This window comes from Callospermophilus lateralis, unplaced genomic scaffold (assembly GCF_048772815.1).
Source record: "Callospermophilus lateralis isolate mCalLat2 unplaced genomic scaffold, mCalLat2.hap1 Scaffold_112, whole genome shotgun sequence".
Classification (NCBI taxonomy): domain Eukaryota; kingdom Metazoa; phylum Chordata; class Mammalia; order Rodentia; family Sciuridae; genus Callospermophilus; species Callospermophilus lateralis.
In genome coordinates this window covers 2,822,671-2,839,803 of record NW_027511460.1, presented here as the reverse complement: position 1 = coordinate 2,839,803, position 17,133 = coordinate 2,822,671, and the positions used below count along the sequence as shown (strand labels likewise).

At 34.5% G+C, this 17,133-nt stretch overlaps 1 protein-coding gene across 1 annotated transcript in view; it reads left to right on the top strand.

The window, feature by feature from the left end:
• The window catches only part of LOC143389191 (A-kinase anchor protein 9-like), a 71,024-nt gene extending 56,801 nt beyond the window's left edge, over positions 1–14,223 (top strand). The window contains 13 exon segments of the mRNA XM_077108019.1: positions 94–297; positions 1,536–1,676; positions 2,150–2,266; positions 2,799–2,921; positions 4,315–4,405; positions 4,577–4,715; positions 9,389–9,490; positions 10,378–10,438; positions 10,665–10,732; positions 10,843–10,943; positions 11,127–11,264; positions 12,212–12,288; positions 13,894–14,223. Coding sequence (XP_076964134.1) covers positions 94–297; positions 1,536–1,676; positions 2,150–2,266; positions 2,799–2,921; positions 4,315–4,405; positions 4,577–4,715; positions 9,389–9,490; positions 10,378–10,438; positions 10,665–10,732; positions 10,843–10,943; positions 11,127–11,264; positions 12,212–12,288; positions 13,894–14,070 — 1,539 coding nt within the window. The 3' untranslated portion in view covers positions 14,071–14,223.
• Positions 14,224–17,133: the final 2,910 nt, after the last annotated feature.

The window sequence follows — 17,133 nt, the reverse complement described above, 5'->3', positions numbered from 1 at the left end:
TTGTTTTCATATTCAGTTAAAGTATCAGTGCTGACTAATTACCACAAAATATGTTATGATTGAGTTTTTTGCTTGTGTTTTTTCCTATCAAAGATTCATGGTAAGATGTTGACATCAAGCATGGATGCTTCTAAACAAATGATGTCAAACGAAGAACAGTTGGAAGATATGAGGCAAGAACTTGTACGACAGTATGAAGAACATCAACAGGCCACAGAACTGTTGAGGCAGGCACACATGTGGCACATGGAGCAGCTACAAGAAGAGATTAAGAGACTTAATAGACAGTTAGCCCAGGTATGGAACTTTAGAGTCTCTTTTCTCCTCAATTGAAATAATGGTATTTTTTATGTGGCTTTTTTTTTAAGTCAAAATTATTTTTCCTAGATACAAATAAATTACAAATACTTAACATCAGGAAGTTCCTGGGATCAACTTTAGACCTTGTTAGGCACACCTAACTCAACTGATATAATGTGCATTATCATTTTATTTAATTGCCTTTCAGGCACTGGAAATGTGACTACAATATAAATTTTAAAATTCTATTGACCATACATAGCTAAAGCACTTTGAGAGTTTTGGAAATATTATACTGAGGTACTTGAGTATACAGTTGCTGTCATTCACTTTTTCAATGTTCATTTGTAGTTCTGTGAGTCTACCAATTACCATCTCCAAGGTTTATCTTTAGCTATCTTTAATCCATCTTTTTAATCATGAATGGAAATCTTCTGAAGTAATCTGTTTCTAGAACTCTCTCAGAGGACACATCTCTTGTTGATTAGAGAAATTCAAATTTATATAACATTCTTTTCTAAATTTAAATATCTCATGGTATTTGGGAGCTATATTCTTATCAACTGCTATATAAAATATACTCACAAAATTATTTCAGAAAAGCAAGAAATATTTGCATGAAAGTTCTTATGAAAACAAATTTATTGAATTTAATTTTGAAAACTAAAACGTGTATTTTTTAAATATAAAATAATAGGGAAATTGATATTTGAGAATAAAATATATCATTTGAAAAATCAGTTTTGTGGGGCTGGGGATGTGGCTCAGGCAGTAGCGCGCTCGCCTGGCATGCGTGGGGCCCGGGTTCGATCCTCAGCACCACATACAAAGATGTTGGGTCCGCCGAGAACTAAAAAATAAATATTAAAAAAAAATTCTCTCTCTCTCTTTCTCTCTCTCTCTCTCTCTCTCTCTCTCTCTCTCTCCTTTAAGAAAAATCAGTTTTGCTTTTCTTCATTGCATTTTGTGAATTTATTCTTCTAAAATTTCAATGCAAAAATTGACAGAGAAAATATTACTCGAACTATACAAATTCCTGAATATTTAAGTTTAAATAACTTTTTTTCTAAAGTTGTGAATTTTGCATTGAACTTCATATGTGCCTTTTAATCCCTAATAATGAAATATGAATCATAAGGTAGAACCAAGGTCTCTTGGTCCCAAGGGGTTAAAAGAAATCTGCTTTTTACCTCTATCGCAATCAATATTCTTCCATGACCTCTTTTCTTATTTAGAGATCCTCATTAAATAACAAAAACCTGGTTTCAGAAAGAGAAAGGGTGCTTTTAGAAGAGTTGGAAGCACTAAAGCAGCTGTCTTTTGCTGGAAGAGAGAAGCTGTGTTGTGAGCTGCGCAGCAGCAGTACGCAAACACAGGTAGAATTGACTTTGGTGCATTTAGGAACAGTAGATCAACAATGCAGTAGGATTTGTTTGTCTTTATTGTTGATAGGTGACGTATTTTTATAGTTACTGAGCTTAACATATTGGTGATCACTTAGATGTAAGGTAGGTGGAGTCAAAATGCCTTGCTTTCTGTTTAAGATAATTTGAATCTGGCATTGCTGTAGGAGAAACTGTTCTACCAAGGAGCAATCTTTATTGACAACCCTTATTGCCACACTATATAGAGTATATTAGTTTGAAGCCATTAAAACATTTTTCATCTCTACACTTGAATGTTTTATCCTTTTCTTGATACTGCTGATCTCTTGATAAATTGCAGTTAAATATTATTTCAAGTACTTTCTGGTTCACATCATACCAGTACAGAAGAATGATATGCTGTTTTTAAGATGACAGGTTTTCTTTCTGTCTTGTCCTCTCTGCCGTTGCACAAACTTAAACAGAATGAAAATGAAAACCAAAGGGAAATTGAGGAACAGACATTGAAAGAAAAGGAAATGGACATAAAACCTGAAGAAGTACCTCCTGATAGTCTGTCCAGTGAAAGCTATATAAAATGTGTATTTTTTCAGTGCAAAGTCAATTAAAATGGTTGTTCAAATGTAATAAACTTTATTCATCCTGATTTTTATCTTGTATATGTGTATTTTCTTAAAATGTCAATCAGTTACAAACTTGCATTGCCTCAAAGAAACTTTTTAAACCAGAAAATTAAGTATTTTATGATCCTCTTTTGAGTAGTTACTGATTCACCGGCCAAGGGAAGATTACATGATAAGGAGTCTAAATTTAGGAGACAGTCATATGTGCCCAGCCATTCTTGCTGGAGGTAAATTATTTGAATTGGCAGCAATTTTCTGGGGAATGCAATAAACAGGGTCAACTTCCTGAGAGCTCTGATGTTCTTACTGCAGCTGTCAAAGTTGGGGCCACTCCCCCCTCTTCCTTAACCAAGGTCTCAACCCCCTCGATTGAGGCAGGCCACCGAGGAGTATGGTTCTCTATTTCTTTGTCTAAGTCTTGTAGTCCTGATGTATCCAGTGCAGAAACCCCTCCCTAACCCATAGGAATTCATGTGTTTTGACTTTTCAGTTGCAGCAGGAAGTCAAAGACTGGAGTGCATCACACGCTGAGCTCAGTGAACAAATCAAATCATTTGAGAAGTTCCAGAAAGATTTACTTGTAGCTCTTAATCACAAAGATGATACTATTAATGTAAGTTTATACTCCAAATACATGTTTCATCTCATGAATTCTCCTGAAATCTTCTGAATTAAAATCGAGAGTCTTCCAACCTTTTGCTTCTTTTCTAGGCTTTGACTAATTATATCACACAGTTGAATCGGTTACAATATGAATCTGAATCTGAGGATCAAAATAGAGAAGATGAGTCAGATGAATTAACCAACGGAGAGGTAGCAGGTAAGATCAGTCTCAGGGAGGTTGAATCCTTTTTTTGCTTTCTTGTCTTTAATTAAGTATTTATACAGATGCCACTTTTCAGCTGGCTGATTTTCTTCTTAAGCTTCAGGGTTGTAGACACATATCACTGGATCTATAGATATGTCTGTTGCATTGGCAGAGGTGGGTTGCTGGGGTATAATGTAGCAATAGGCATGTGAAGAACACTGACTTTTTCTATTCCATTGAAAACTAGTAAGTACACTGCAGCTACAATAGTCACATCCTATACAATACTTAGAGTATTGAACATTGTACAGTAAGAGAAATTTATTTCTTAACTTATGCAGATGATAGTTGATTTTGATACTCATCATCTCTATGGCTCTGTGGTTTTAAGGTCCACAGTCAGTCTTAAGAGTCCGGAGGTAGTTGGAACCATAAACTAAGGCTGTGAGAACAGAGGCTAGAGACTATCAGAAATCTAGAGAGAGGGAGTGTAACAGTGTTTACTGATGAGGAAAATATTTCCACATGTTTTTTCCCAAGTTGGATATTGCTTACATAGCAAGTATTTCAAACCACACCTGGTAGTAGATTCAGGGAGAAAATAGAGGATTGAATCTTTCTAAATAAGACACTTACTTGCCCAGGTGAAGATAGATCTGAGAGAGAAGAAAAGATTTTATCTTACAAGAATAGCATAGATAACATTTTAGTTGTGCAAACTAGAAATTCACCTTTTTTTTGTTTTGTTTTTAAGACAGACACAGTACTTTTATTTATTTTTATGCTGAGGATCAAACTCAGTGCCTCACACATGCTAGGTGAGCACTCTACCACTGAGCCACAACCCCAGCCTGAAATTCACCTCTCTCTCTCTTTTTTTTTTTAAATCTAAGCTTGCAATTCTCTTAAAAGTCATTAGTCTAATCAGTTTAGTTATTTAATTGATTTTTTTTTCTTCTGGTGTTTGAACACAATCATTATTTAGTTTGGGGAAGTTAGGAGAATATAGAGTTAAAAGTAAGGAAAGAAAAAGCTAAAGTCTTTTGTTTTTTAGGTGATCGGAATGAGAAGATCAAAGATCAAATTAAGCAGATGATGAATGTCTCTCGGGTATAGTTCTTTGTTAGAGTCCCATAGTGCCTGTGAATTCTTCCTGTGCCTCACTTTTAAGAATACCTCTCTTTTCTGCAATTTTTAGACACAAACTACAATATCAGTAGTTGAAGAGGATCTAAAACTTTTACAACTTAAGCTAAGAGCCTCGATGTCCACAAAATGTAATCTAGAAGGTGGGTTCTTCTTGAGAAGAAATTGCCATGTTGGAAAGACTTAAAATTTTATTGCAAAGATAAAGAATGGCTTCTTGCTTTCATGCTTCTTACTTTTCTTGGCACTACTCCCTCAAACAAGTTCTTAAGTCCTTGTACACATATAGAGATAAGCTGTTTTATCCTTTACAGACCAAATAAATAAATTAGAAGGTGACTGCAATTCACTACAGTCTTCTAAAGTTGGACTAGAAGAGGAATGCAAAACTCTAACGCAGAAAATGGAGATTTTAAATGAACTCTACCAGAAAAATGAGATGGCACTACAAAAGTAAGATTTTCATTGTTTGTTATTGTTATCACTGTGTGAACTAACAGATAATTTTATCTTTTCTTAAGATTATTTACAATTTCTTCTAGTTGTAATAAGTAGAGATTTGTCTTTTTTCCTTTGTGTTTTGTTTCCTATAAGTTGCATTTTTCTTTCCATCGTCAGTCTTAAGAGTCCTGAGGTAGTTGGAACCATAAACTAAGGCTGTGAGGACATCATAATCAATTGTCAAATTCATATGAAGGCAGGAAGTGGTAAAAAGGTATTAACAGTCACTGTGGAAATACCTCTCAAAGTTCAAGACCCTTTCTATGATCCCCCTATTTATTTTAATTACCTTTCATTGTGATCAGTTATGTAATTCTAATGTTTTGAACTTGTATCTCTAACTCTGGACCTTTAAAAATACTGAGTGATTTGGAATGACATGTTTTAGTAGAATAAAAACTTCAAAAAGGAATAATATTTACTTATTGATGGTACAAGTTTTGGACTTGAATATCTCAGATGTTCACACAAAATTGAACTGTGGCAAGGACCTTAGGAGTTATGATTACAGAAGTACTTGTTTGGAGTATATATTTATATATTAATCTTCTTAGTGTGGAGCTAGTTATTTTTTGAAAGTTCATTTGAAGTTTTTAATCCACAAAAATACTTGAATTCTCTAAAAATAGGTTGTGTCAGATTTTATTTGTTTGCACCTGATTTTACTCTTCGGCATATATATATCTTGTAAAGCAAAGACAGACCTTCTTACAGACCTAACTATTTTTAGGTATTTTGACTTCTGTTGCCTAATTAATGCATTACATATTGAAACCTTTCCATTAACTTTTCTAAAATTCTGTGATCTCCAAGTGACCTTTTTAGAATCTCAAATTTTTGTTCAGGCCAGTTCTAAATTCCTGACCTGTTTCAAAGAAACATTTCTCATTTTATCACTTTTTTTTTAAAAGAACACTTGTTTTCTCTGTCCCTACTAGTAATCTGAATGACCTAAAAGGCAATTAATTTTCTTTGTAATGCAATTAAATTGTAGCACTATTTTTCTCAACTCCTCCAAAATTCATTCAGTCATCATCTGTGGTTTGTACTCTTTTTACTCATCCCCAGGTACTATGTCAGTTCATGCCTCTGTCATCTTTTCTGTTTCTAACCTAGATCATCTGTCTTCATTCTCCATTTTTTTATATTTGTATATAACTTATTTCAAATTCTTAGTAGTTTTCTCTATAGCCGCTTGAGTGGACTTTCTAAAATATAAGTCTGTCCATGTCAATATGTGCCTGTGGTTTATGAAGAATTTGCTTTCTATTTGATGACCTGTTCTTTTTTTCTTCCTTGTATCTTTTTAATAGTTTATATATTTTTAATTATTTTCCTCATCCCCTGTATAAGCTTGATGTAATCATAAATTATAATGGAATTATAATTATATAATTATAATTTTATTCATCTTCTCATAATTTAAAGGCCATGGTATATATTCTGGATTTAATAAAAACCTGACATAGATTAATAGGTTTATTATTATTTTTTATGGGCTTTAAGTAGCTCCTGAATCAGATAGCTGTTGTGGCATTATATGTTAGTACTTCATATACTGTGAACTCCACAAGACATTCATTCAATTTATACACATATTTAAAGTTTCTGTAGTTCTGCATTCTACACTGTTGGTTTCTTATTTGAAATTATTTTCATTCTATTTGAACATTGTCCTTTAATGATAGATTTGATTAGTGTATCAAAGGTAGTACAAGGATAAACAGAGAATAGTATTTTATCCACTAAATATTGCTACCTTTATAATCTGTATTAGGTTGACATGAACTTCATGATTAGAGTTAAAACCAGTTTCCATTTTTAAAGGATCTTTCTTTTGGCTACTGAATTTTGACTGTTACTTAGTTTTAGCAATTTAAAAATATCCAATTAATTACCATCTGTTTTAAATTTTTTCTTTAAGGAGTCCATTATCATTGTTGTTTGGTCTTATCCCTCCCCTAGTTTCTGTAGTCCTTTCTCTGTTTTTTTAACAGTTGTATTGGGAAGTGCCTAGGTGTAGTTTTCCCCGCCCCACCCACTTTTCCTCTTGCAGTTATGTTGCGTGGGACCATTAAACACTTCTTGAATTTTCGAGTCTTTTTCTAAATGTTGATTTTACCTCATTCTCTCTTCTGATTATAATAATGCATATTAGAATTTGATTTCCCCTGCCTCCTACATTCTGGATTTACTTCTTCTGGATATTTTCTTCTGACCTGTCTTAAAAGTGCTAGGATTTATTTTACTTCCCAAATCTGCTGCTAAAATCATTCATTGAGTTTAGGATTTTAAAAAATTCAGGGTTTAAAATATTATTTTAGTTGTAGATGGACACAATATTTTATTTTTTATGGATTTTTTAAGAGAGAGAGAAAGAAAATTTTAATATTTATTTTTTAGTTTTTGGCAGACACAACATCTTTGTTTGCATGGGGTGCTGAGGATTGAACCCGGGCCGCACGCATGCCAGGCGACAACGCTACCGCTTGAGCCACATCCCAGCCCGACACAATATTTTATTTATTTTATGTGGTGTTGAGGACTGATCTCAGTGCCCCACACGTGTGGGGCCCATGCTTCACCACTGAGCCACAACCCCAGTCCTATTTCAGTACTACAGCTCAAACCCAGGACCTTGAGCCATGTGCTCTACTATTGAGCTACCTCTCCAGACTCCTTGCTCTTTCTCATAAGGGACTAGGGTCTTACTGCTTTCCAAGCTATCTTTAATCTCATAATTCTGCCTCTGCCTCCTGAGTATCTTCCACTGTAGGAAGGTCACCACACCCAACTATTTCTTGGTTTTATAGTTTCTAATCCTTTGACAAAATTCATAATCTTTTTTTTTTCCTCTTTAGTGGTGCTGGGGTTTGAACCCAGAGCCTTGTGCATGCAAGGCAGCACTCTACCAACTAAACTATATTCCCAGCCCTGAAATTCATAATCTTGACTTTACTTTTTTGACTATATAAAGCACAGTGATTTTAAAACATGTGCAGATAACCCCATTAGCTGGTTTCCTTTTCTGTGGGATTTTTTCTCACAGAATTTTGTCTATTGGAGTGCCTGGTCAGTTTTGATTGGCCAACATTGTTGTGATAATTATAGATGAAATTTGAGGACTAAGATGAAGTTATCTTCTTATAGAAAAGTGTTGAGGTTACTTGAGTAAGATTGTCACTTTAAACTTAGTCAACAATTAAGATAATTCAAAAATGACTTGTCTTTTCAATGTTTCAGTATTGTTCCTTTTGGATTTTTTGCCTATTCATCACTTAAGTGTGCAGTACTTTCTAATCTAAACTCAAAGACTAGGGCTTTTATTAAGGGTCCCTTTATTGGTAGCCTCTTTTTTCCTCTAAGCCCAGGAATTTAATGAAGGCTTGGTTCAGACTCATATCTTTGTGATATCTTTAATAGGAGAAAAGTACCTTAAAGTGCCAGCCTTACTTGTAATTCTGAGATTCCTTTTTCTAATGGATCTTGGCCACATACATATATCTTCACTGACTTTTTAGCTTGGATCCCTTCAAACACAATTTTATATTCTTATAAAGATGTTTTGATTGTTCTTAGTGCTCTCAGACTAACTCTTTGATAATTGGAAACAAAATTCTCTCTTTTCTTCAAGATTCAGTTTTCTCCATATTCCTTCTTACGCCAGTGGGGAAAATTATTATATTCCTTTAGGCATCATTTATACCTGAAACAGTGAGCTCTTTTATTCTTTAGCATCTTACAAGGTAACTAGTATATTATAGCCACTCATAAAATACTTGCTGAAGAATTAAATGAGAAGCTATATAAGAATATATAATCCCCTTTTTCTATTTGGTATCAGTAATCCTTTTTTACTGTAGTTCTTCTGATTTATGGAAATTAACTTTCAAGTTAATTATCTTTCGAATTGGAACTATGGCTAAAGTAGTACAAGGATAGCAGAAAATAGTATTTTTTAAATCATTAAATGTGGCTACCTTTGTGTCAGTAGATGAACATCTTGAGTTTCATGATCAGAGTTAAAACTTGTCAGTAGATAATACTCTGATAGTGGGTCAGTTTGGCTTCTTTTTCTGGTTGATAGACATTATCAAAACTCAGATTTGTCTTTTTGCTTAATTTACAATTCTAAAGTGTGAAAAATGTTCTGTGGTTAATTGCATAGCTAAAAGACATATTCTAGAAGATTTTTTCTTTGACTGACTATATGTTTATTATGGTACCAGTCTTGGATTGAGAAAAGAGTTCCTCCATGACAAAGATATACTTAGTGTCCTACCCATGGCAGAAACGAGAAAAGAATTATCCCCTGCTTTATCCTAATATGTTTAATTATGTTAGGTTGATCAGTCCTGATCTTCCACATTGAAGTAAAGTGAGTTTTTATTATCTTACACACAGGAGACTTGCCCTTGGGGCACATGTTGTTTTCACATTTATTTTATTTACTGGTAAGTAGAGAATTAAGAGGAGAAGTTAGAAAATGTAAGTGATTTGCCAGAGTTTGATTTATGAAATTGCAGGTTTGAATTCCCATTTTATGTGCCTAAGCATTTTATAGAATTGTTGGAAGTGATATTCACAAAGAGAAACTTTTGATTTGATAACTGGCTTTATTTTAGGAAACTGAGTCAAGAAGAATGTGAGAGACTAGAAAAAGAGCAGCAGCTGTCAGCTGCAGATGAAAAGGTGGTTTCCGCTGTACAGGAAGTTAAAAATTACAAGTGAGTTCAGTTTCTAAAGGAGGGTGTCAATGTCTAATGAATTAGTGTTAGCTTTCTTTTTAATCTTTTTTTACATAATGTAGATAGAAGAAAATAGCATGGAAGTATAATAACGAGAGGATATGAACACATTCAATTCACACAGGAGAAAAAATAAATTTCAACTTAACAAATAAAAAATGTTAACAAAAATTTGCTTGTACCCAATGGGCAAGACCATAGGGAACTTGGTAAATGCAAACAGTTCTGGGGGTTTTGTATGTTGTAGTAATTCTTAAGAAATCAGTTAGCTGTGTGTTATATCAAGACCGACAAAAGTGTGGCATTTGATAGACCTTGGAAATCTTCTATGGATATAATTTGAAAAAGAGAAAACAAAGTTTTAAGGAGGAAGATATTTCTAGCAGAATTACTTGAGAACACACTGATGAGCAGTTAAGGAAATTATAATTTATCAATTCAGAATCTCTAGCAATTAAATGATAAAGAAGTTATTAGTATTAGGTTTTTATTTTATTTATTTATTTATTTATTTATTTATTTATTTATTTATTTATTTATTTATTTTTGATGCTTTACTACTAAGCTACATCCTTAGACCTTTTTTTTTACTTTGAGACATGGTCTCAGTTGCATAGGTTCCCACTTAATTGCTGAGACTGACCTCGAACTTGTGATCCTCCAGCCTCAGCTTCCCAATCTGGCATGGGATTACTGGCATGTGGCATTGCACCTGGTCTGTAGTATTAGTTTTGATCACACTGGATTCATATAACTATAGAAATGTTTTTCTTATGTATGATAAAAGTCTTTAAAAGTATAGCTGATGGAATAAAGAGAAAATGGTCAGAATGTTTCAAATTTTATTCAATTGTTGTAATTCTTAGGCGGAGAATTGAAGAGATGGAAGAAGAATTACAGAAAACCGAGCGCTCATTTAAAAACCAGGTAGTAATTAATACTGTCCTGTAGTTGCAGAATTCTTTGATATCTAATACAGACAATTATAGGCTATTATAATGAGTCCCTAAAAACATTTTTTTAATGTGTTGTCTTTTTCAGATTGCTATGCATGAGAAGAAATCTCATGATAATTGGGTAAGATTTTTTCCCCCTTTTCTTTATTTTTTGCATAGCCTACCGTAACTGAATTTGAATATTTTCTCTTTAATAGCTCAAAGCTCGTTCTGCAGAAAGAGCTATAGCTGAAGAGAAAAGGGAAGTTGCTAATTTGAGACAGAAGTATGTGATTTTTGTGTCTTACTGTATGTTTTATAGTGTTTTAAGGTTATGCTAGATATTATTTAGGATTGCTGTTTCATAATTCAGCCCATTCTTTCTCAATATTCAAGACTACTGGAAATGACCCAAAAGATGGCAATGCGGCAAGATGAACCTGTGATTGTAAAACCAATGCCGGGGAGACCAAATTTACAAAATCCTCCTCGGAGAGGTAGGGGGCACTTTGTAAAAGGAGCTATTTTATTTCTTGGTGCAGAATGTATGTAAATTACTTTTTATTTCTGTGTGTAATGGTTATGAAATAATCTGAATGATTTGCTAAAGCGGGAGGTGTGGGGGTTGGTGTCAGGGAGAAGGCTGCCTTAAAGTAGTAACACGGCATTGTTGTCTTTAGGTCCACTGAGCCATAATGGCTCTTTTGGTCTATCCCCCGTGAGTGGTGGAGAATGTTCCCCTCCATTGACAGCAGAGCCAGCTGGGAGACCTCCTTCTGCTACTCTTAATCAAAGAGATATGCCTAGAAATGGATTTGGTGAGCATTCGCATGTTGCTTTATAGTAAACTGCTTCAAGGTTTTGGTTTTTTTTCCCTTTTGAATATTCTAATGAAAACATAGAATTTGGGCCTGCACAATATATAGAAGATAATTTCTTACTTTATCTTAGTGAATGTTTTCTGTAAAATCTGTTCTAGAATAGAAAACATTTTTTTTTTCCTGGAGGTCCTTGTATTGTTTTTTTCTTTTAAATTTTACACTGTGAAGTGTAAACCTTTATCTTTAAATTAAATCTCTATGGTGTTCCTTTCCCAAATATTATAAAAGTAGCCTTAAACTTTATGTAGCATACATATTTCCAATATGAACTACTGAGTCTTATTTCCAATTCTAAATAGGACTGTAGTCTTGGTAAGATTGGAAGTCAGGTTATATAGACTAAAGAAAAGCCAACCTACACATACTTCAAGTCTATAGCTTAAAGTTTAGGACCAGTACGTATTAATTTGCTGTTCTATCAACCCAAGGCAGTTCTTTATTTTACTTAAGTCTCTTCATAAATTGTGATTTTCGTATTGGGCAACCCATTTTTTATAAAAAATATTTTTAATTGTAGATGGTGTGGTGCTGAGAATCAAACCCAGTGCCTCACACATGCTAGGCAAACACTCTACAACTGAGCTACGACCCTAACCCCTGGGCAACCCATTTTTAATGTTGCTTTCTAGTTATTGTTGAACCCTGACCTGTCCACCAGTGGTTTATTTCTTCTGAAAAATACATACAAGGGCTCTGATCTTTCTTTCCCAAGGGTCATTGGATGGACCTTTACCTCGTACTCAATGGTCTTCTGAGGCATCTGGGAAACCCGTTGCCTCTGGTAAAGAGACCAAGTAATTTCAAAGAATCTGTAATTGTGGATGCAGGATTTTTATTCTTTTCATGTTAGCATAAGTCTGAATCCATTCTTTGATCTCTAACAGACCCAGGATGTGGTCCAGCTCACATGAACAGCAGCTCCAGAAGTTCTTCTCCAGCTAAGGTGACAGATGAGGGCAAGGTAAGTTCTGTAGTTACTGTGAATCACGTGGTCGTGCAGGAACATGTAGCTTTCTTACAGTACTTGCTCTTTGCTTTATCCTTCTTTGTGTTCTATTTGTACTATCCCATTTGTTTTTTAAAAAGCAAACTGTTCCCCAAGAACCTGAGACCCACTCAGTTTCTACCATTACTTCTTTGACTGAGCATCCAGTTGGAGTAAGTACTTAGAGGTTGAGAACTGAATTGGGTTTTATTCTGTGCATTTCTGGGAAGGATATTCAGAGCATGACACTGATCTTGTTTGCTTTAAACTGCATGCAATTTTGAGCTTACTTTTCTCCTTAACTTGGAAATGTGGCTTAAGTGTGTACAACTATAATGAACTACAGAATGTGAAAAGTTATCACTCTAACTTTATATGGTGTTTTGTGTTGAATGTTCTAAGGCAAAGTAAATTCATTATAAATTATATAATTCATCATTTTTATTTTTGTTTGGAAGAATGCTATTTAAGAATTCCTCCATTTGAGCAAACCCTATTTTGAGTGATTTGAATTAGATTGGTATCAGATTTTCTGAAAGTGAAATACTGTTTCAGTGCAACAATGATAATCTGAAATGACCTCTTGAGCCAGTCCCAAGCAATGGTCTCATTTGTTCACATAAGTGCATTCTCTTGTAACTGTGTTGCTATTATATCTGGTAGGTCTTCTGCAGCTCTATAATAAAATAAATTTTTAATTGTTTAGTTTCAAACCCACTACTCATAGGAAATGATAAATCAATATCTCAAATGGTGTACAGTAAATGAAAGTAAATATTAAAGCCTTGTCTTCCTAATTTGTGTATATAGCATTGTGTTGGAAAATACTTCTCAAGTTCCAGTGTATACATATTCCAGGAACATACATCTCTGGAGCAATCTAAGGGCAGCTTAGATAAGACCCCCAAACCCCTTTGTAGTAGAAGATTTAAAAGAGAGCAAAGACCTGTTGTTAGAGAGGAGTATAGGTGGGAAAGCATGGCTTGGAGGCAAACCTGGGATTGAGATCCTTTAATATGCAGTGTGGCCATCAACAAATTATGATAATCCATTTGCTTTTGTTCCCTCTTATTTAAAACAAGACAGTCTACTTAAAGATCTCAGAGGTTGAATAATATATGAAAGACGTACTGAAGATACTCTGAATTGTAGCTATTATTACATGGGTAGAGAATGGATTTTTCATTGTATTCTGTTCATTCTTAATATGGAAGTAATGAGCTACTGTGATGAAAGGGAAGTGATGGGGAGGGGGGGACTCCCTTTGAAATAGGTTGTAGTGAATACAGCAAGACATACTGGTCAGAAATCACCTCTGTTAATAACCTCTGCCAGTCCTCTTGCCTTTCCCTTTCCTGTGCAGATATAATCAGTAACAAACTGCTCCCTCTTGTGGAATCCTTATAACTTCTGTAAGCTGTCAGTGGGAATACACAGGAGGGGTGGGTAGAGTTTTGTTGCACTGATGGTGTTCTCTGGACAGGTGCCTGTTTTGGGTTTTAGCTTTTATCGGTGTTGGTACTTTGTCTTAATACATAGGAATTTTAAAACTTTTAACTGCTTTCAAATCTTAAATTGCAGGTTAATATGGCTATGAAAGAGCCCCCTCCTTTCTCAGGGGTACCCTTCATGGGCCCCCCTATGGGACCCCCGATGGGACGGCCTCCACCACCTCCCTTTTGGTATGGACCGCCATTTCAGCTCGGTGGGCCTTTTGGGCCTCGGCCAATTCCTCCACCATTTGGTATGATGATCTGAACAGTAGTGATTGACTTATAAATCACATTCATCTTTCATTTCTATTGCTTGCTAAAACAGTTGGTTGCTATCTCAGGTCTTAACAATGAAAGGATACAGCTGAGTACATTTTAACTTTTCCTCCAGTTTTCTGGGACATATGGGACACTACATAATCTTATACTGAGATAGGCAATAGCTATCTCATTGACAAGGATAAGGGGCTATATAGAGAAAAGCCAGAAATATTACTTCTGCAGATGTTTGTTGAAAATATGTTGATATGCACTGCAATAGATGGAAAGGTGGATGAGACACATGCCATAACTTAAAATTTTGTCACAGATATGAAAATCCTATAGCATAAAGTTTGTAATCACCCATAATGGAAGCATAAGCAGTAGGTTATAGAATATAGAAAAGGAAAAGTCAAATCCTCCTTACCTTGAGAAAAGTCAGAGGGAAGTGTTAAAGAGGAGGATTTAACAGTGACCTAATAAATGTTGCTGATTTAATTAGGTGGCTGTGGAAGGCCTTTTCCAGGAGGGCATGCACCTTGATTTTGATGGCATGTGTAAAGTCCATGCTGAAATACTTCATGAATTTTTAATGGATACAGTAATAAATAGTGGGATTTCCTTTTATCAAAATTTCTTTGATGTAGCAAAGTTCTTATTTCATAGTCTATTATCTTGTCATGGTAATATAGTACTTCCAAATATAAATGGAGCTCTTGTGAGATAGAAATAATTCTGCAATTATATAGTAGGGAAAGAAAAAAGATAAGCCTGGAGCTAGGTAGAGCCATGTTTAAATCCTTAATATGTTGCTTCATGGCTGGTTGGCCAGGCTATAACCTAAACTTGTTCCATTTCAGTTTGCCTCATCTGGCAAGTCAGGGTGTTCACCAGTTGATGTTCTAGGCTTGGGAGAAATTAAAGACTATATTAACATACTTGAAATCACCCAAGTTCAGAAATTTCTGGGTATTTACATAACTTCCTTATTATTTTCCAGGTCCTGATATGCATCCACCAATCGGCTTCAGAGAATATGCACCAGGTGTTCCACCTGGACAATGGGATTTGCCTTTTGACCCTCGTGATTTTTTTCCAGGACCTGCACCATTTAGACCTTTAGGCTCATTTGACCCAAGAGAGTACTTCATTCCTGGTGCCCCATTACCACCTCCAACTCATGGTCCCCAAGACTATGGGCCACCACCTGCTGCAAAAGACTTAATGTCTTCAGGCTTTAAAGATGAGCCTCCAACTACACCCGATTCTCAGAGTAGTGAGGGCTGTTCACAGGCCTTAAAACAGGGCCCATAAAATTAACCTCTGACACTTAGTCAGAAAGTGGACTATGAACTATTCATTGTGTTGAAGGATTATTGGCTTCAAAATATAAAAGTTTTTTTAATTGGTTTATGTTTTTAGAATGAAGCTGCCTTGGCACAGTATACATTTGGAGCCAAAATATTTTCCCCCTAAATATCCCCCACTTAAACTAGAGTATCCTTCCAACTTTAAAATGTGCAATAAAGAATACCTTTGTTTTAGTTAATGTAGCATATACAATTGCTAAATGATTTAGAATGTCATAATTATGGACATTTCCTGTGGAAATGCTTTAAGAACATGTATTTCCATTATCCTCTTTTTAGTGTATTCCAGTTGATAACAGAGAAATGGTGTTTTATAAGCTTGATTTTCTCTTTAAATATCTGGTCGCAGAGACTGTTACGCTAAAAATGTTTACTCAAAGATCATAAACTTCATTTTCCTTCTTGCTGAAGTTCTTTGTTGTAATAGTTCATAAAAAATTGTTTATTAATATTTCCCAAGTGTCTGTTGATTCATTGGATTGTCATGAGACTTTGTGCCATTGGGGAAGCATGTAAACTCACTCTCAGAACTGAAGATGGTGACTTGGCAGCATATTTCCTGTTGCTCACTGTTAAGGAGGCTGGACCTTGGTCAACTGTGGACTTATACAGAGGAATTTATTTTACTTGTGAGAAGTCTTGTGGCTCTATTTTTGTAGCACATTCATGTATTTTTTTCTAACCACTGTCCATGTGAGAATAGTTTTCTGAGAATGAGTTTACATTAGTAGCAAGAGTTGTTTGACCTGAAGTTCTACTGCTTTTGCCATTATTGCATTATAACAGTAAAATATAGGGTGGTATGTTGTTTCTATAAAAAATAAGGAAATTTCTTTTAAAAAATGTACCTTGCCACTGATTTTCAAGAAATATGATTAAAAAAATTAGAAAAGTATAATCCTCTGAGAAAGAATGAATGAAACTCTAAGGCTTATAATGTCTTTAATCAGCAACTATGGGCTGAATTAAATTCTTTTTTTTTACAGATACTCAAATATATTTTATTTAAAAATCAATTAAAGCAAGTCCTGAATCTGTAACTACTGTCTTTAAAACAATGTTTCTAAGAACTAGCTCTCCAGAGCTGTAATTTTAATTACAGCAATTTTAACAGTACATTTTAAGAGGTTTAAGATTTAAATAAAATTATAAAAGCCTGGTACTTTTGTTTACTGCTAGACCATATTCTTCCATTCTTTAAAGTTCTAGAAAGTAATAGGATTGTTGAAACCTAGAACATATCATTGTTCTTTTTATGTCCCCTAAGTATTCTCAAAATAGGGGCAAAAGCTTCAGTGTGAAACAAAATCTCTGTGAAACAACATCTCTAAACTACTGAAGATGACTCAGAATCAAAAAGAATTTGAGTCCTTTAGGAAGAATTCAATCTACATAGCCTCCATTTAATATCAGAAGCAGCAGCTGTGTGTAAGAGGAAAACCATATAATAGCTTATGCCATTTTTAACCTTGTAAAATAAAATTTCAGTCACAAACACCAATTTTGAATGTATCTTTCAACCTCTATAGGACACAAGGCAATGCTGAAGTTACTAAAACTTCTAATTTTAAAATAGCATTTAAATAAAGGTGATATCAGCTAGGAAGATAGATTTTCAAGGAAAGGCAGATTTATTTTTTTATTCAAAGCAACAGTAGTTTTCCCTCTAAAGCCTTTTTTGTATTTATTCTATTGGT